General features: G+C 37.0%; 1 protein-coding gene across 3 annotated transcripts in view; it reads right to left on the bottom strand.

Annotated features, from left to right (window-relative positions):
• kcnd1 (potassium voltage-gated channel, Shal-related subfamily, member 1) overlaps positions 1 to 21246 on the bottom strand; it is a 291138-nt gene that overhangs the window by 114786 nt on the left and 155106 nt on the right. For all 3 annotated transcript variants that reach the window (XM_028792781.2, XM_028792782.2, XM_028792783.2), the window contains exon 3: positions 7682 to 7844. In XM_028792781.2, the coding sequence (XP_028648614.1) occupies positions 7682 to 7844 (163 nt within the window). The remainder of the gene's footprint in view (positions 1 to 7681; positions 7845 to 21246) is intronic.

Below are 21246 nucleotides of genomic sequence, written 5' to 3'. Positions count from 1 at the left end.
AAAATTACAGGAAAATATTGCAAATATATATTTTATAATCACTAGCTTACTTTAATGAAGGATAAGATAACCAAATACATTTAACAAATTGAGTGGTCACTCATATTTATAAAATGACTTATTTTGTTATGGTATGAGAAAGGGCTTTGTGTAGCTAATTCAGTGCACTGTTTCATGTAATAGAAATAACAGATCTACATAGAAAGAAAAGCATTTCATCCCCAGCTGACACATCTCTACATACTGATACCTGTTAAAGTGGTGGATGAAGATCCAAAGTGTGATTTTTTGTGGATGTAAGAGAGAAAAAATCAGTCCAGTGAAGGAACATTTCCAATTTATTTATTATGCAATGAAAAAAAAGCGATGTCCCCAGACTAATACTCAGTGTGGAGAGCAGTTCAGGAGACTCTAATGTACACCTCCTTGACATTAAGTTGTGCATGTGTGACTTGCTGCCAGAGATTATGGATGTCTGATGGCTACTTATATCGTACCAAATATCCATCTCCTGCCTTGGTACATTACATAACTTCTGCAATATACTCCTGGTTGAAATGACAGAAAATGAAACACCGGGCTGCCCTTGTATTAGAGCCAACACGATAATTTCAACACTGTGAAAGTAAAGAATAATGCAGCAAAGAACTCCTGCATTAGATATTTCATATGACCAACTTCTGTAGCCTATGATACACAATACCATACCTCTGACTCAATGCCACACCACACTTTACTGCTGCATAAGACTACACTGCAAAAATTTAAATCTAAGCAAGTGAAATGTATTTATATCATGACATTAATTCTTGTTCCCCTTATTGTGAGAATTATTGACTTATCAGAAAATTTGTATTTACAATTATTTAGCTTACTTTAACACTAGAATCCCTGAAGTCTACAAAAAAACTCGTAATCCTGGCCCACATTAAATCCCTTCACACCTCTCCATCAGCACCTTTTGTTTTATAAAATTTGTCGATGAGCACAAGCAGCCTGCTGTCCCATCCCCCGCCTTGATGGAGCTTAGCTCGGGCAAAAAGTTCTCCCAGCTCAAGTCAAAGCTCCTTATCTGAATGTGAGCTGCCTGGAGTTCATCCATCCATTTCCCAACCCACTGAATCCGAACACAGGGTCACGGGGGTCTGCTGGAGCCAATCCCAGCCAACACAGGGCACAAGGCAGGAACCAATCCCGGGCAGGGGCCCACCACGGCGCCTGGAGTTGTATAGGGTAAATAATACAGTAAATTGTTATTTGGAACACATGCATTTCATGTGTGTTGTGTCTACAAAGATCTGGGTAAGTATAGGATGAAAGGAAATGCGAGGCAAGAAATACTGAACACATACCTAAAGCAGAAACTTTTTCCATGTTATACTAATAATGACGTGAAGTGTATAATGTGTGAAAACTTTAGTCCAAATATCACAGAGAGAAGTTAGGAGCACGCACTGATACAGCACACTGCCGCACCCACCACATGACAAACCAACTCAGGATCCCAGATTAGGACCCGAGTGCAGCTATGGAATGGAACAGTGTGAGGTTTTTTTATGGTGGCTGGAGTGCCAATTCTGCCATGAACCCCAAGGGCTGGATGCAGATTAATGTCATATCCAGGACGGAGCAATTGCAGGTTAAGGGCCTTGCTCAAAGGCCCAACGGAGTAGAGTCACTTTTGGCGTGACTTTTTTCCGATTGCCAGTGCAAATCCCTAGCCTCAGAGCCACCACTCTCCCCATATAACCAAAATAAAAAAAATCATTGACATTTGAGCTTGGGTTTGTAACTCATTGACAGTAACATGTAAATCGAATTATTTTTTTTTTCTTCATTCACATTTCCTTTCATCCTACACTTATCCAGATCTTTGTAGACACGGAAGACACATGAAATGCATGTATCCCAAATAATGATATACTGTATTATTTATCCTACACAACTCCAGGCACCCCATACGCAGATAAGGAGCCTTGGTTTGAGCTGGGAGAACTTTTTCCCCGAGCTGAGCTCCATCAAGGCTGGGAATGGGACAGCAGGCTGCTTGCGCTGATCGACACATTGACAAAACAAAAGACGCTGATAATAATAATAATAATAATAATAATTCATTACATGATGGAGAGGTGTAAAGGAAATTAAGGTGGACAAGGATTACAATTTTTTTAAGGCTTCAGGGATTCTAGTGTTAAGAAATCTAATAAAGTAAATTTTATTTACCCTATTGGCAGATTTTTTTTTTTTTGCTAAATAAAAGCAAAACAACTCCCATTTAAAGTTTTCTTGTCTAGTTTTTGCAGTGCAATATTTTGCAAAAGCAAATGAGATTACTGAGGATATAAACAATAATGTTTGGCAGCCATTTCCACTAAGGAAATTGTGATGCACATTGTGGTTGGACACCAGGTTTCTGACAGAACATTGGAAAAAATTCTAGAAACATTTCCATTGGAATGAGTATAGCTGAAGAGGTGGGTGATGTTTGTGAGAGTAATGAAGATCATCACATTGTAATAGCCCAGTGGTTCCATTACACACATACAGTATGGTATCAAAGGCAATCTTTGATATTCAATTATGAAAATAACAGCACAGGATATGAGAACACCTTCTCTTAAATTGAAAAAAATGTTACTGATATTGGGTGTCCATGAAAGTTAGTAAAAAAATAAAAATCAATATATATTAAACAAAAAACTGCACAAAAATGAAGAGAAACATTGTTACTACTAAACATGTAAAATATGGATAGCAAACAAATGGCCTTTATCACTCCCAGTTCTGTCATTCATTTATGGCTTGATTACTGCTACACTAGTATGGATTCAAACTCATACAGAAGATGGATTAGGCCATTGATTTTTTTTTGGCACAATTTTTTATTTTGAAATACTTCCACATAAACAATTCCAAGTGGGGTTATAATATTGTGAAATTTATTAAATACTTTTAGGGACACTGTTCAATCCTGTTGATTAAAGTCTAAGCTTCACATTATGCAGAATTTGACTTTTTACACAAAGCCAACTGAGTCAGTCTTGCCAACACAGAAGTGAACGCTCCATGTTCATCCATAAGGTTAGTAGTCAGTTAAACACTGAAAAACTAACAATACCTAATGCATTTTAAATCGATAATAGAAGTGTGAAAGGTGTTGCAAGTAAAGAAAATATGTATAATCTTTGCTGGCAACATAAATGAATTTCCTGTTAAAGATGAGAAAGTATGACATGTTAGTTACAAAGCCAGAAGTCAAGGATGTTGAAATTCTGTGCAGAAACATCATGTAAATTTAGTAAAAACTGGCAGGTAAAAAACAATTTACTGGATAAAAGGGAGGCTGAGCCTTCTGTCCCCACAGGCATTGACTTATTCAAAGAAGGAACGCTTCAGATTTATCAGAGAGAAATGTATGACCTTCCTAGAAAGTCTGTCAGGTAGTGTTAAAAACAGTAATGGAAATGGAAGGAAAAGTCTACATTCATCTAAATAGTGGTGTGTCACTCTGGCATCTACATCCATCCATCCATTATCCAACCCACTATATCCTAACTACAGGGTCATGGGGGTCTGCTGGAGCCAATCCCAGCCAACACAGGGCACAAGGCAGGAAACAAACCCCGGGCAGGGCACCATCCCACCGCAGGGCACACACTAGGGACAATTTAGAATCGCCAATGCACCTAACCTGCATGTCTTTGGACTGTGGGAGGAAACCCACGCAGACACGGGGAGAACATGCAAACTCCACGCAGGGCAGACCCGGGAAGCGAACCCGGGTCTCCTAACTGTGAAGCAGCAGCACTACCCACTGTGCCACCCTCTGGCATCTACAACTAGACTAAATACATGCTTGAATTAGTCATAATTAGAAAATAAAAAAACGAAAGTCAAAGTGATAGTAATATGCAATTCTTAGTTGACTTCAGACCATTAGCTAAAGGTTTTAAATTCAGTGCTCATTTAATGTCAAACATGAATGAGGTCTTGGACCTCTGATATTGCAATGGATGGGAATGGGAATTTGTCACATTTGTCACCATGTCTTCCCTTACTTGAAGAAAAAGAATCTCTAATATTTCAGAATCTCTCCAATCTTCTAAAACTTTTCAAATAGCTGAGCTTGTAAAACAAATAAGCCAACTTTCAGAGAGTGACTGAGTTATTCATAAATGCTCACACATCATTGCCCACATTGATTTTCACTGCTTGCCTTGCGTCAGTCAGTCCAGCACATTTTCTGTGTAGCCATTGTGACTTTGGCACGCTTGATTTTATTCACATATGAACAGATTTAAGAATTTCTTGGTAATTCTGTTAGGGACATTGCCTTGTCATGTTTTCCAAAATTGTCCACATAAGCTTTTGACCCAGCAATGTGTTGGTGAACACCTTGTCTAAAGAGTGCTACCATTAAGAAAAACAAATCATCGGGCTTTTATTAAATTTTAGGCACTAATTTCTAACACAGTTAGTTGCACTGGCAGGCTGGTGCACAGCCTAATAAAGAGTTAGATGACTTTGGTGAATTTTTAAATTCTTATAGAAAGTTTTAATTTTGAATACTTCATGGATTTACTACAGCTGTGTTTTAAAGTGACATGATCGGTTTCTAAAGGTAATATGTTGTAGATGCCTTTTAAGCAAATATGACAAAAGAATACAGTATTCAGAGGGATTTATGTATAAATGATCTTCTCAGACTCTTTAAACTTATTCAATTATGTTATTTGAGCGATGGGATGGTGGTATAAACTTATTCAATTATGTTATTTAAACTATCCTTTCTTCAATTCTGGCACTTTAAAGGAATTATTCTTACATGTTATTATTGACTGAAAGAATCTGGAAAATTTGAGTATTTTAATATTAGAAGAGGACTGTTAAGTACATTGTTCACAGGCATTTGACGGTTCTGAAACTCGAAGAATGTAGCCCTTCAAGACATTTATTTGGAAAAAATTATTTAAATTTAATTTATTTTGTAAGAGTCTGTTACTTTTGACTCAAGAATGAGACATAGAGTAGTAAAAGTTGTTTAGTTCCATGTACTATTCCAGTCATTAGGCCTTGTAATACTTACTGGATCTTCAGCATTAATCCAAATGTTACTTTTCAAATCATACACATCTTGTATGCTTTTAGCATGTGTCTGACTTCATTGCATGCTTTTAAGTTAAATGTATGGAATTTATTAAAGATTGATAACATGTTGATTTGAGCTTATTATTATGCTTTCCACAACAACATCTAAAGTGATGGGATGGTGGTATAGTGTTTAGCACTGTCTTAGTTAGTCTCTATGTTGTATTTGCATGTCAGTGTGGATTTTAGAAGGGGATTCTAGTTTTCGACCACATTCTAAGGATGCATAGGTTTGATGAATTAATGATGCCAATCTGACCTGTTTCTGCCATGCAATTAACTGGTATCCCATTCAAGGCTGGTTCTTGCCATGTCTGTGTAATTCTACCAGGAGAGACTCTGGACTCATATCACTCTATACTGGAATGAGTAGGTTTGGAAAATGAATGTATGACATCATAATAAAACCACCCTGAATCAGAATAGTACTTTTTCAAAATAGCAGCTGTGTTAACATTTGGAAAATGCAGTATATAGTGTGAAAATGATTTACAAAAAACATGAAATATTTAGCTAAATATATCTCATTCTTTCAAATAAACTTTTCTTTCTTTACCTGAGACTACTCTCTTGCATTTCTGTTTTGAGTTGTTTGACTTAAAATTTGTTCATCATGAAAAACATGCATTTTAATAAGAGCAAACATCTGAGCACAGGACAGCTAATCACTTTCTTTACAAAAATGTGACTTAAAGTATCCAAAATAATACATCTAGGGAACTGCTTTTCTATATTATCTTCTTCTTGTAAGGCTTTTACTGGTTTCATGTGGGGTCACTGTTTCAGACCAGCCTCCTCCACTCTCGTCGCTTGTATACTTCCTTACCTAATACCCCTTTTCTCCCTTTGGTACAGGTTCACACAGTCTATCCACTTTCTCTGTGGTTGTCCTCTTTTCCTCCACCCTGACATCTCTGTATCCATCATGCTTTTTTCCCCACCTTGTTCACCTCTCTTCTCATAATACAGCCATACCACTTTAACCTTCTTTCCTGTATTTTCTTTGAGATCTACTCAACTTTAACAGCACCTCTTAATCCCTCATTCCTGATCTTATCAAGCCTTGCTACTCCACACATGCACCTTAACATCCTCATTTCTGTAGCATTCATTTTCCTTTCATGCACCTTTTTAGCTGCACAGTTTCTGATCCATGCAACAATGCTGGTCTAAACACCATTTTATATGCTTTACCCTCAGTCTTGAGCTGATTTTTTGGTCAGGTCATATAACACTCCCAATATCTTTTTCCAGATTGAATTCTATGGTTTATTTCTAGATATAGCTCTCCATCCTCCATAGTTAGATAGTTTATTTTTTCCAGCCTTTTAAGCCATTCCCCTGGAGGTTAACTTCTTCATCTTGGTCTTGACTTATAAACCTTAGGCATTGTGACTTTTTTTCTGCTAATCTTAAGGCCTCTAGCTCTTCTCTGCTCTGCCAGTTTCCTTTCCACAATATCCTTAGTGTTTACACATTTCACAAAGTCATCTGCAAATAGCATGCACAATGGGGCCCGATCTGTTATTCCCCTAGCAATAACATCCATAACTAGAGTAAAAACATATGGGCTTACTGAAGTCTCACCTGTGTATAAGCACCCTCACACATGTATTTAACTATCCTTCCATAAATCTCTAGTGCTGCCTTCTTTCACGTATATCTCCACATTTCTTGCTGGAGAACTCTATGATATACCTTCTCTAAATCTGTACATTCCATATATACTTATAATTTAATTTAAGAATACAGTTGTGTAAAATCTACTAAGCTTCCAACCTTGCCCAGTCTTACTTGGAAAAATTATTTTAGAGCAATGGCCGTCATCAGCATTAGGAATATTCTGTAGTATATATATCAGCTCTCCCCTTACTCTTGTTTGCTTAGACTGAAAGGATTTGGATCCTTCAGCCTGTCCTAATTGTGTGCCAATAATGAGTTGGATAACTCTTATCTGGACGTTCTCTACTGCAATTACTGTACATCCTTCATGTATTATGGAGAGTGAAACTGCATGCAGAATGACAGAAACTGTGAAGTTATTTTTTTAGGGTAAAGAGCAAAGTAATCATCACTCAAAAATAGGACATTTTGTGTCTGAAGTTTTACTTCCTGATGTGTTTGTACATCTCTGAGCAGTGTAAATATGCCACTTATTTTTGCACATTCACTTAAAAATCAATACTAAAAGAGCAAATTTAACACCGAAAGATAACATTTGTCAAAAGGCACAAGTAGTTCTCTGTCAGGCTGCTTGGTAATGTAACAATTTGTTAAACTTTTAAAATACGGGAAAGCCAAACAGCTTAAAGGGAGGGTGAAGGTATGTCTGACATTTCATGCAGAATTGTAAAAAACATTGCCACTGGAACAGATGAACAGTATGACACATATACCACAGATTAGTTGCTATGAATATGTTTTGCAAATGGATGTTGGCAGATCACAAATAAGCTTTGTTATTTGTTACTTTTTTACCAGCTTTGTTGGTTTTGACAGGAAGGATAAGAGAATTAGATAAACATCCTCTTACCTGCTGTGCCTTTCGCTTGTCTGCTCTCTGATTTTGATGGTAAATACGGCTAAAGTTGGACACAATAACTGGAACAGGCAGAGCGATAACCAGAACACCACTCAGAGAGCAGATGGATCCGAAGATCTTACCAGCAATGGTGTTAGGAACCATATCTCCATAACTGAAGGAGAGAAAGGAAAGGAAACAGAGAAGTAACATTAATTATGCAGTAAAGGCATGAAGTGGATGCTCAATCATTTTCTTTTAACACTACATTATGTAAACATTTCACTGTTAATAATATTATCAACCACAAGAAAAGAAAATCTCAACCATTTTTGCCCATCAAAAAACAAGCTTATTTGTCTGTATTGAACCACATCACTTTAAAGATATAAATATATATTTTGCAGCTGTTTATGCTAATGTTTTTACAGCTGGAATTTAATTAGAAACCTTATGTGTTAGAGTGTAGTCCTTAGGAACTACGGCACACTGCCTTTAATGCAGAGTACAAATGTAAATTGGTAAAAGCAAGACCACCGGAGCAAAGCAGGAAGCTAAGCACTCTATCAGAAGAATCATTTGTTGTGGTGCTTCTCTTTCTTTATATTAAAAGGATAACCCCTCTAAAATGAAATATATGGACATAACTACAAGCACATACCTAAATATACAGTATACTTCTGTCTGGCAGCTAACTGATAATGAGGATTTCGGGAAATCAATCTCTTCAATTAGCGCCCTGAGATAGCGCTTGGCATCTGCTCTCTGCACACTAGGTTAGCCATTATATTCATAATTAGATTGCAGGTCCCGGCAGCACCGCAGTGCCTCCAAACCCCATTAATAACAACAACAGGGAAATGAGAGTACAGTTGAAAAATGCCATAGGCACCAATTGCCTTTTCAAGTGGCCTTCAAGCAAAAGCACACACCATACAATATAGATAAGGAAAGTTGTGTTACTTACAAAATACCTAAGTTAGAAAATGGAATGAAGGCAAGTACTGTAGTAAACCTATTTAAATTATAGTGAATACTGAACTAAATAAAAATATGATGTATGAGTGCCTAAATATTTAGATTGCAAGTGCCATGGAGGATGGATGGGCATCTAGACTAGGATGGAGACAGAGTTCTTGCCCAGACTGGACGCCATAATGGAAGGGCTGCAGGACTGGAGAAACAACCCAGCCAGAATGCCCTATGATCTTTGTCCTGGCTGGGACTGGTCTGTAATAAATGGACTGGCTGAACGTGGACTTCAGGAACAGTTCATACCCCCACACAGAAGGTAGCAGTGTTCCTCGAGGCTGATCCCAGTTAGGGCACCCACAGGGTTGCACAGGAAATGGAGTATGTATGTGCAGCCCCGTCAGGATCCTTGGGTGCCTCCAGAGAGTGCTGTCAGGGGAAGACAATACTGGTTTCCATGTGACCTGGAAGTTCTCCCAACATGCAGTGCAGTGACACTGGAAGAGGTCCTAGGTCTTGCTTGAAAAGAAGCCCGCCGCTTCACATCAGGGAGTCAGAATTGGGAGGCAGTGGACGACATTCTTGGAGGAACGAAGAAGAATTTGAAAGAAATATTGTATTGGCTATTGATCTTTTCACGGGTGATTATTTTGAAGATGTGGCTGACAAATAAACATCTTTTACTTAAACCCAGAACTTTGTTGGGTATTACTGTGTCTGTGGTTAGGGGCGCAAGGGCATTTCCCAGTGGTTAAAAGATCTATCTATCTATCTATCTATCTATCTATCTATCTATCTATCTATCTATCTATCTATCTATCTATCTATCTATCTATCTATCTATCTATCTATCTATCTATCTATCTATCTATCTATCTATCTATCTATCTATCTATCTATCTATCTATCCATCCTATGCCACAAAGGAAAACGTTTTGGGCTATACAGCATATTGGAGCACTAAGTGCTTATTTGCTGTTAGGGAGAGACGAAAAGATTGAGTGGGATAATGAGCTCCAATAGTCCAAACCTAGTGATTGATTCTATGGAGTCTCCTTGTGTTTACATGGGTTTTCTCTGGCTAATCTGTTTCCTCTCAGATTTCAAAGACACGTGTTAGACTGGTTCACAAAGCTAAAATGATCAGTGCGAATATGATGAATTAATCACACTCTGGCTCTTGCTTTGTACCCTGTGCTGCTAGGATAAACTCAAGCATGTAACAACCTTGTAATGGAACGAGTAAAATAACCTTCTCTTTTTTTATATATATATATTATCTTTTTAGACTCATATATGTATTTTTCTATGAAACTCTGCCTCTAAGTCTAGCATCCCAGAGTTGTATTTTGCCTGGTACAAATGACACTGGTATTTGGTAAGTATTTAAAGAAGAAGTTAACTTTAGTTATCTAGTTCGCTCTTCGCTCAAGACAGTAATAGACATATTTGTATGAAACCTTCAGTTTCTTGACATTCTCTACCATTGAAAAACCTTCATTCTGCAAAAAAAAAAAAAAAAAAAAATAACAGTAGATGGACATGTTTCTTGAGAAAGCTGCTTCATTTTGGTCATTTCTGAACCTAGAACTGAACATTAGGAATGCCAGTGCCTTGTAGCACAAGTGAACAGAACAACAGGTTTCAGAGGTGCTAATGAAATGACTAATAACTAATACCATGACTAATTAAGAATAAGATAAAAGAGTTGACCATTAGGACACTGAAGGAATTAGTGCTGAAAATTTGGCTTTGCAGCCATATGTGAATAACACATTAAAAAATGTATTTCAAGCAGTAATAGCCATTATTCACATTAGTAATATCCTGGCTATATTTCAAAATCCTTTTAATGGTGTCTTAATAAAAAGGTATCAGTTTCTATCAAAAATATGAAAATTTGTGAGTGACCCAAAATTTTTGACAGGTTGTGTATATATATATTTTTTTGGAGGGTTCACAGACTAAGGGGGAAATGCACTTGCAAATAGGCACTAACAGGGTGTGAATTTCCCCTTTGTCAGTCAGTGGCCCAATTAGGAATGGGACATTTACAATGAGAATGAGGAATGGCAGATGAAGTAGGAGAAGTCCTACTTGATGTTGTAGGGTCTCTGCCCTCATATTCTTAACATGTCTCCAGGGGTAGGATATGTATGAGACACCTATACATCAATGTCACGAGAACAAGTAAAACCTAGGGTTTACTCACATACACATAGCCTTTAGGTGTAATAAGTAGCCTAAGATGCCCTGAACTAGGATGTGATTCAGGGGTATCTGGAAGTAACCCTGAGATAAGGCTAACTGGCTTGTCTAAACTGAACCTGTGAGAGACCCATCAAGGGACTGCTATTCTACCTAGCACAGTCTTCTACTGTATCTGGCAGCCACTGTTACTAGAATTGACCCCATGACTCTGAATTTGATTAAGCAGGTTGAAGAATGTTATGTTAAGTTGCCAGAACTCAGAGTGTCAGCATTTAGATAGGACACCAGAGCCAGCACTCTCACTCTTTATATACATGGAAATAAACATAGTTAATCAAGATTTCAACAAAGCATTGCATGTGCAGTTTCACCCTCAGGTTTAGAATTTATGACTCAGGGTTATGTGTACAAGTACTCTAGTAGCTTCCCCCATATTCATAGTTTTATAATTTGTTGAAAAGTGTTGCGCTACTATGCAGTATGTGTAGTTAAGGTATTTCACATGTGTTCAAGTTAAATATAGCCTAGCTCTGAGAAATTCTGTAAAAACTACCGAAAGACAAAACAAGAGTTAAAGAAATCTATAAAAAAGGTTATTGCATAGCACAGACCAGGAGAAGGACATAAATTGTACTTTTTTATTTAAAATTCCAAAAGGGACAGTAAAGTCTACTATAGAATTGACTACAAATATGTCCCTTGTAGAAGAGGACATGCTCAAAAATTCAGCTTCTGGGTGAAAAGAGGAAAGAATGAAATGAAATGGAAGGAAAAAAATAGGAAAAAGCCTACATCTGATTTCAACTACAGTTTGTTAGATGCAATATGAGAGTCTGTAAGATCAAAAACAGCAGCAGGTTCTATGGACTGATGAAAGACACATATGACCTTTCTGCTAAGCACTACGATTGGCACAGTCTTTACACTGGCAATCAGCATCAGTACACAAGGTCCACCATGAAGCATGACCGTGGTTACACAAAGCTTTATGGATATTTCTAAGCATGCATGTAAAATGTATTCAGCTACATACAGAGAAATTGACAAGGGAAATCTGCAACAAACTGAAAAATACTTCTGAAAAAGTCATGACACATTTAGGACATTGAACCCAAGATGTGTAGCTAAAGACATACTGTGACTTAAAAATGTTGATGTCCAACCCTGTGCTTCAAAGAAACCCAACGTATGTGACAACAGTGTAAACAAATAGCCCCCATCAAACTTAAGTAATTTTGAAAAACATATGAAGAAACTTTGGCAACACTACAACATCCAGAAGGCTAAAGCTGATGTAGACTTGTCCTAAAAGACTAATGTTTGTAATTTCTTCCAAGAGTGTCCCTGTCAAATATTGATGGGGAAGAGCATAAACAGTTATGACAACAGTTATTTTCTGTTCATCTTTAATATTTATTAAGATGCGGACAGCATGGAGGTGGTTGATTGTGCTGTCTTATACTTCCTGGAGATTGGATTTGAATTGTAGTCTGCATGGACTTTACATGTTCTTCCAGTGTCTGTGTGAGCTACTCTGGTATTCCTAATTGCTAACAGGTTGAATGATGACTCCAAACTGGTCTTGTGTAAAGGAGTGTGGGTTGTCTTGTGAATGTGCCCTGTAATGAATGTTACTACTGCCTGCTTTGTGCTGGATGCTGCTGCATAGCCTACAGCACCTAACGAGGCTTCAGAAGACCGATTAATTTACAAGGATCTACTGGACTTTGTTTTCGCTCTGAGACTTGTTTGCATAAGACTACTGCAAGGTTCCTAGTTAAGCACATTAATATTCTATATAATAACTGCACCAAGTATGAAGGATTTACACAATAGCACTGACTATGATTACTTGCGACCCAACAACATTTCAAGCAGCAGACAGTTTTTCCTTAAGGCCTCTCACTTTAATTCTTTCATTCTACAGTCGACTTCTGCCAAGTTCCCAGAAAGGGCCCAGATTTTATTTGAATGAGAATTTTAAAATGTAAAGAAAAAGAAATGAAAATTACCATTTGCTGGAACAGCAGGTTGACTCACATCACAAAAAATGGTTATCAAAAGGACAGTATAAGAAAATCATAGGTTAACTAACTGCGTATGGAGTAAGTCAGCTGTATTGTATCAAAAAAGCAAGAATAAGTCGGAGGAATGTTTACACAAGCCCACTCTAGGTCCAAACCACACATTCACTATATAAACTGAAAAGAAACGCTTTGTGAAGACAATCCCCTAAAGCAAAACTAGTGTCTGTTTTATCTACAGAGCCTCCCCCTTTGTTTCAGATTTGCACCAACACAGAATTGGGCTCTGAATTCTGTTTTCTTTGCCAGTTTTTGATGGTCTGGTGTCTTGCAAAAATAGTCAACAAGCCTACACACACATTTCAAAAACACTCACAAAGACACTGAACTCCCACCTGGGACTTTGTAAAGTGCAAATCATTTGTAAGTGGGAGATAAACTGGAATAAAATAACATGCACTTGCTTTAATCAGGCAGGTACAACAGAACTGAAATTACCCCCATTTATCACCAGCGTGACACAAGGTAAGTGAGGAAGGGGAAGACTCACAGTCAGTCTGCCTGCTAAAGATTACCAACCATCAACTGACAGTGTCTAGGCTTGTCGGTGAGTAACCATGAAAAATGACCACACTTAAGTGGCAAATTGAGTGCCAGAATCAACCTTTCGAAATCTTGTAACTCAGTGCAGTCTAGGAAGAAAAATTAGAAATAACAGACCTAATTGCGTTAACATGTGGAAAAACCCCCACTGTCCACAAGAAATATCTAGATCATACTGTAACTTCAATACTATTCTATAATAATGAAAACCCAGTGCTTATTATTTTTATGGTGAAGAAGGTTTCATATTGGTATAATGCAGACATGGCAGATGCCAGGCACATTTAACAGGATAAAAAAAAGAATTTCATCGTGTAATTAAAAACATGTTCACTGAATGATTTTCATTAGCAATGGGGTGTCATCAAGAATATTTGGTGAGTTCTGTTAATTAAAATAATATTTTTATCCACCTGTTTTTTGCATTTCTTTCTCTCTAATATTTTTATGAGATACAACGTTCATCCTAGCAGTCTCATTCACAAGAACCAAACCAACTTTAGGATTGGTTGCCAGTCTATCATAAAGCAGATTCTTGCTCTGGGGACATATTTATCTCAGAATTACTCCTAGGAATTGCACAAGAAGTCTGACTAGGATAAGAATTTGTCCTACCTCAGTGTAGAACATGAGAAGTAGTTAGGAATCATACTACTCCCTGTACCATCATTCACCTCTGAGTTAAACTGCGTCAGAGTGCCAGTGGTCTCTGGCATTTTTAGTGGATGTGGGATTTCCTGTCTTTATTCTCATAGCCAGAAATAAATAAACCATATGGATACTTGTTGGTTACAGTATGTGTACTGTTCCCATGTCATTTTTGTTATCCTCTTTTTTGATATCCATCAAATGTACACATTTCATCTTATACAAGAAGTACACTATATATTTTAGATACTTTCTTCTTCAAACATTACAATACATTACAACATACTCACTTATTAAACTGGTTTGTGCAGGTCTATCATTTGGCATTACACTGCTACACCCAGAATATCCAGATCATTGAAGCAGAGCACAAAATGACACTAGAGTAAATGGTTGGCTATTTCAGTGATTTTGCAGGATTCCAAAATCCTACTAATGTTGACCAGAATTAGTAATGGTTATTTAGGAAGACTGTAAGGTATTAATGCCGTGATTCCCACTATCTTACAAACATAGAACAGTATTCTCAAACCTGCTTAGTCCAATTCAGAGTCATTGAAGGCGACGGCCTATCCCAGCAGCACTTGACCACATCTGAGGTCAGGCTGCAAGTCCATCAAGCAGCCTTTATTTTATAAAGTGCTTTGCTATTGCTCACTCCATTTGAAGCAAACTAACACATAAAAATATGTGCTTTTTGTGCATTTGGAACACAATTAAGCAAGTTAAGGATGTACAGAAAGTTGGAGCTGCAGCCAGATCATACTGGTGTTATAACCATGGGACCTGGCCAAAATGCACAGTTAGAAAAGAACTGAAGAGTTAGGAGGAACTATATTTCATATATAGTTTATGTTTTATAAAATTAGTACTTTTGAGTGAACTAGCAATTCATTTGCCTTATTTGCGTGGTCTGAAGTGGCCTGCACCCAATACTTTATCCTGTCAGAAGATATTTGTAACACCATCCTACTGAAGTTACAGGTATGAGAGAATTTGTTACTGATTATTTGGGTGAGGATGGACACCTCACATTAATGAAACACGTGTGCTGATTCTCGGATTCTTCCTCAAAGTAAAAATGAAGAACAGACAAGCAATGAGATTTTGAGCATCACTTCCTTTGATCTCTGCAAAAAATAGATTTCTACTGATGATCAAGTGGTAAAAATACATATAATGTTTACAATTGAATGATGTTCCTCAGTCTAACATTTCAAGCAGAAGATTCTTTTTTATTATACTTTATCCTAAACCATTAGTGCTCTAGTCAACCTTTATAGAAGCTTTTAATACAAATTTAAGTTCGGGAAAATGCAACTTTCACAAATGATTACATTTGACACACTATTATTGGGAATAGAATGTTGATAAGAAAAATAAAACTGACAATAAAATGAATAAAAAGAATACATGTATTCAAAAAATTGTCTAATGCGTGGACAGGTTGAAATTTATAACAGCCTTCTAAACAAATAAACATTTCACATTGTCACAGATGACAGAGACAGACATGGATTTAGTATGTAAAATGTTTAACTATGTGAAATGTTTCAGAAATAAACTGCTGAAGTTTATTAGAAATATGCAATGGAGTTACCAGTCCTCATCTGTGTAAAACAATATGTAAACTGTGTTAATGTGACGTCCGTCTTCTTCATAATTAAGTAATACTGCTGTAACAGAGATTTAAAAAGTTAATACTTTATTATATGTGCAGCACATTAACTGTTGTTCTCAAATATAATGTTTCTGGATTTCACAGAGAGCTTTTATATGTCAGCAACCCTTAATTGCATTATCATGTATACAAGACCTTGCTCTTATGCAGGTACTGTACATCTGTAAAGAGCTGAGTTTGGAAGGAGACAGAGATCTTTGTGCAGGTTGACTAGATAGATAGATAGATAGATAGATAGATAGATAGATAGATAGATAGATAGATAGATAGATAGATAGATAGATAGATAGATAGATAGATAGATAGATAGATAGATAGATAGATAGATAGATAGATAGATAGATAGATACTTTATTAATCCCAAGGGGAAATTCACAATGTTTCACTATGTGCGCACTTTAACTTTCTGAGGCAAAAGCTCTGGGAGTGGGGCATATTTTAGGGTTTGGTATTGTAAGAGTAGCTAGCAGGTTTAATGGATTTCTACAGTAGTGTACATTACTCAAAAGCCAAACTTGAAATTTACTCAAGCAGGCCATCCTTGCAATCATGTACCTGTATATCTATTTCAATTGACTATCTGCAGGTTTTTGTTTTGCCCCCCCCCCCCCCCTATTAGGCATTTCTTATCAATGTACAGAACTTTCTACAGTGTCATATCTATTCATTTTTGTGATTTTGTATTTGCATAAAATAAATTGTCCTTATAATTGTCCATTTAAATTGTTGACTTTTTCAACTTATTTGAACAGTTGAACATTAGATCTTCATGCAAGCAGTGACATCCTTGAACAAAACAAAATAATATTGACATGGTGTATTCATTCTCATAAAATAACAAAAATGAAGATTTGTCAAGTAGAAAGAATAAGTACACCCCAAAATGTGTCACCACTTGAAGTCCATCAAATTAGGATCAGGTGTTCCAGATTAGGTGACAAAGATCAGAGGTGAGTGGACCTTGTCTTATTGAAACCCCAGATACCTAGCAGTCTTGTGTTCTCTTTGCTATTGACTTGTGAGGCGTGAAGAGGCCAAGATCAAGAGACAACTCTCTAAGAAGGTTGTGGATGCCTATGAGTCTGCCAAGGAATTTAAAATGATCACCACATTATTTGAAATGAATCATTCCACTATAAGGGAAATCATCTACAAGTGTAGTAGATTTCAAACCATTGCTAATCATCCAGGACTGGCCAGCCCAGCAAATACAGTCCCAGAATTGACTGTTCAATATTAAAAGAAGTCTCCAAGAACCCCAAAGTTTCATTGCAGGATCTGCAAGTAACTCTTGCAAAAGTTGGTGTCAAAGTGCATGCATCAACAATCAGAAAGAGATTGAACAAATCTGATCTGCATATGAGGTGTGCCAGGAAATAGCCTTTGCTGTCCAAACAGGACATTCGAGCAAGACTACAGTTTGCCATTGAACATGCAGGCAAAGACCGGGTCTTGTAGAACAATGTGCTCTAGGCAGGAAGATAGAATTGTTTGTCCAACATAACAAAATACTTACTTGGAGCAAATCAAGGACACCATTTCAGGAGAAAAACTGCATACCTATTGTGAGTCACAGTGATGGAAATGCTATGGTTTGGGGATACTTGCAACCTGTAAAGTGTGACTGAAGACATTGTCACAAAGAAGAAGGAGATTATCAAAAGTTTTCTTTGCTGTTTTACCCCTGAATTGGTGCTGTATACATCAAAGAATATCAGCATAATACTGACTGGTTATGTGGATCTTTTGAGTCTTGTAATCAATGTGGACTACACCCACAACATCATAAAAAATCTGCACTTAATCTTGCTAGCGCTAGCTTAGGCCCAGAATTTCCTTAGGGTTGGAGATTCACCACACTTTAATTTTTCAGTTGCTTTTTAGGCTATGGTACATGATGCTGTAACCAAGTTTCATCCTCAGTTATAGCATGCTTTTTAAATTTCTACTAGATCATAGTCATGCTGTGTAGATTCTCCCTGAAGCACTAGATATAGTGGTGCTTAATGGCAGGAGTCATCATTCTGGGCACCTTCTTAATTTTGAATTGACCCATAATTAATTCTTATAGTGTCTGCTATCTCACACACTTTCACTATTTAATCCTCAATATTGGCTTGGTCTGTATAGGCAACATTTTTTTCTATTGCTGATACTGAAGGGCAGTGAGGCTTTAAGAATTTTTTTACAGATGTTCTGCCATAGCAGAATTCTGCAGCCTATAGGACTGGAATGGTACACAATGACTTGGTGAGAATGAATCTCCAAAGGTGTATTGTTCTCTAGTCTTAGACATTCAATTAAAGCTCAATACAAGATTTTTTATTTCTTGGCACCCATGATGACTTAATTCTAAAACAGGAAACAAACCACAAATATTACAAACTAAATATTTTAGTAGACACGACCTAATCTTTGGCCCCTTACAAAATCAGCACTGGTTCATTTACACATTTATTGGGACAAGTAAGAAAAAGATTTTGCTAACATCATATAGCTTTCTTAAATATAATTAAAGGACGAATGCAAAGGAAATTAATCATTTTATTTCTTCATTTCATTTTTAGGCAATATGCCCAGCACTCAATAGCTATAAGCAGCACTGCATTTCAAGAAAATGTATAAGATGGTTTATGGGGGATTCAATGTGTTATGCAAGAGCCTAGTAAGGAGTCTCATAATTCCTCACGGCAGTTCCATTCATCACCCAGTCAATGCAACATGGTAATATTGCTCCCATTTGTCGTCACAACAACCAGCTCACTGCTCTATGCCCCGGTCCACCTTGTAATGATAAATGACCTCCACACAGTAGGTTGGCAGCTTCCTCTGCTCAAACATAAACTGTCAAGTAACCCACTTACGGTAATCTTGATCAGTTCTGGACTTGAATCCAAACACATAAAGGAAGGGGTTGCTTTTAAATTGATTACAAATGATAAAAAGGAGCCCAGTGGCCAAATATGGGGAAAAAAACATAGACTGAATCAAGTAATCAGGGCTTTATAGGCTATAACTTTCAATGTCTAGTTCTTTCACCAAAAATAAGAAGTGGTACTTTTTTAATATATAAGTTACAACATAATATATTGGTATCATGGCATAAATGTGTAGTCACCATAGAATAGTTTTTTATTATTGTCAAGCAGTATTCAATTATTTTGAAATAGTATTGCTTTCATTATGAGACAGAATATGTGCACAACTACCTGAAACAAGGATGGAATGAGAAAGTGCTAATGAGCAGCCTTCAGCATTTTACAGTGAACAGAGTCATCACTGCTGACAACTGCACTCAAATCACAATAGCCCACATTTTTAGGACCATTTGTGAGACCAGGTTGACATCAAAAGAGTTGTGCTTGTTGGGTGTAAATCATAAAAGAAGTAGGAGTGTCTGTCCTTTTTAAGTACATCATAATCAAAATGGCCATGGCTACCACTTACCAGTTTCCAGAAGCAATACACATCTCTCCTGATGTGTTATTATTTGCAAAGGTTTTCAACACTTCCTTTGCTGCATGTATAAGATATATTAAATAACGTAGGTGTTTTGATATATAACATGGCAATAGTTTAGAATAAAAATAGAAATGGTTATTTCGTGTCAGTTTAATCTTGAAAATATTTTTTTATACAGTATTCTGTCTCAATATTTAAAACATAAGGGGCATTGTTGCTAGGCCAGTACTTGAGTGATTTAGCTTACAAATGAAGTAAACTCTAAAAAATGGAGTAATCTTTGCTTAAGGCTATGACCAGAAAAGATTAAATATGCAATCATTCCTTTTTTTTTTATTTAAACTTTTCTTTTAACTGGCTCAGTGATGAAGTGAGTAGGAGTTAATGCCTCTCGATACATGTTCCTTGGTTAATTTTTCTGGTGTGAGGTGCCATCTCTGTAGAATATGGAACATGTTTCTCAATATATAAATGAGTTCCCACAAAGGAATTTATGCTTCCTTCCACAGCTAACAAATGTGTTGTTAGGTTGACTGGTAAATTTAATACACCCCGTGTAAGTAATAAATGGCCCTATGTTGTTGAAATCGTGAAAGTGCCATGTGATGGACTGGTACTCAGATATGTTTGGATGTTCTCATCATGCTGGGTAGGACAGACTCAGAAATTTGGATGGACCATTCTTTCTTCCAAGTCTATCTAAGTTTTTTAAGTAAATACAAAAATTAAAAGTGTTAAGATAGGCCAAAGTAGGCAAATCCTAGTCACATGCATAAGTAAAAAATATATTATTTAACCTTTGAAAATACTGCAAGCTAAATCATTCAATTCAATTTTAACTTAACATTCTCAAACATATTTATTTGGCATTACAGGTGGCAAAAGGATTAAAAGTAAATAATGGAAAACTAAAGGCCATGTTTTAGTAGCAAGGATGAGAGGGGGAAACTGTAAATGGAAAAGTTTGAAAAATTTTAAAGTCAAAGTTATTTATTGACAATAACGTGTCATGCACGTGTACATAGGGGACAGTTTACTAGCTCTGGTGATGGTAATTCTCCACCACTCCAGGGGTTGGTACTGTGTGAAAACGTCTTCTCTTTTCATTCCTCTGAAAACCAGAAGATTGATGGTTTTTCCACCACCAACGTCTCCCTGGCCCTGCCTCTTGCCTGCCTGGAAGCCCACAAAATCGGAAGCTCTTTCTGATCAGTTAGAACCAGACTCCCGTCGGAAAAGACATCCTCATTTAACATTGTTGATTGTGTTTTGTTTTGTAGTTCAAAAATCAATTGCACGGGGGTTTGCCCACAGGTGTCCCAACATTCCTTATTGTGTCTTCTTCTTCTTAACCAGGGTATATATTAATTTGCCAAATAAAATTGTGGTCTGAAGTGATGTGTTTTTCAATAGATTTTAAAAATACATTGTCCATTCAGATTGCAATAGGACTAATGGATACATGGGTCCAAGCACTGAACACGAGAAATAATTCAAAGTAAGGAACAGAAACCTGGAAGAATTGAAATGGTAATTCTGAGGTGGACTTTGGATATGTTACTGGTAGTCAGACTTAGGATGGAAGAGGTATAAAGGTAAGGAGAAAAGAGTTAAGCAAGACTGAGACAACGTTAACTTGTGGTAAGAACAAACGAATGGGACATGAATGTGACAGTCTGGAACAGACCTGTCACAGCAAGAAAGTTGAGAGGGAGAGAAAGCCTCAAGGAGTGAGAGTCTTGGGGGAAAAATGAGGAAGAGGAAGTGATGTTAGAGTACGCAGAAGATAAGCAAACAAGGAGGACACTCATAAAAACATCTAACCCTTAGCAAAGAGACAGCAGTGAGGAAGAACAAGAAGTGGCCAGACCTCTTCCTGGGTGCAAGTCAAGAATGAACCCTGGGTAGGACATCTGTACATGACAAGGGCCACTTACACACGTAGCCGCACGGTGACAATTTGTAGTTCCTAATTA

The sequence above is a fragment of the Erpetoichthys calabaricus genome, chromosome 11 (assembly GCF_900747795.2).
Source record: "Erpetoichthys calabaricus chromosome 11, fErpCal1.3, whole genome shotgun sequence".
Classification (NCBI taxonomy): domain Eukaryota; kingdom Metazoa; phylum Chordata; class Cladistia; order Polypteriformes; family Polypteridae; genus Erpetoichthys; species Erpetoichthys calabaricus.
Note: the sequence above shows the minus strand (reverse complement) of the source record. Positions and strands in the feature narration are given on the sequence as shown.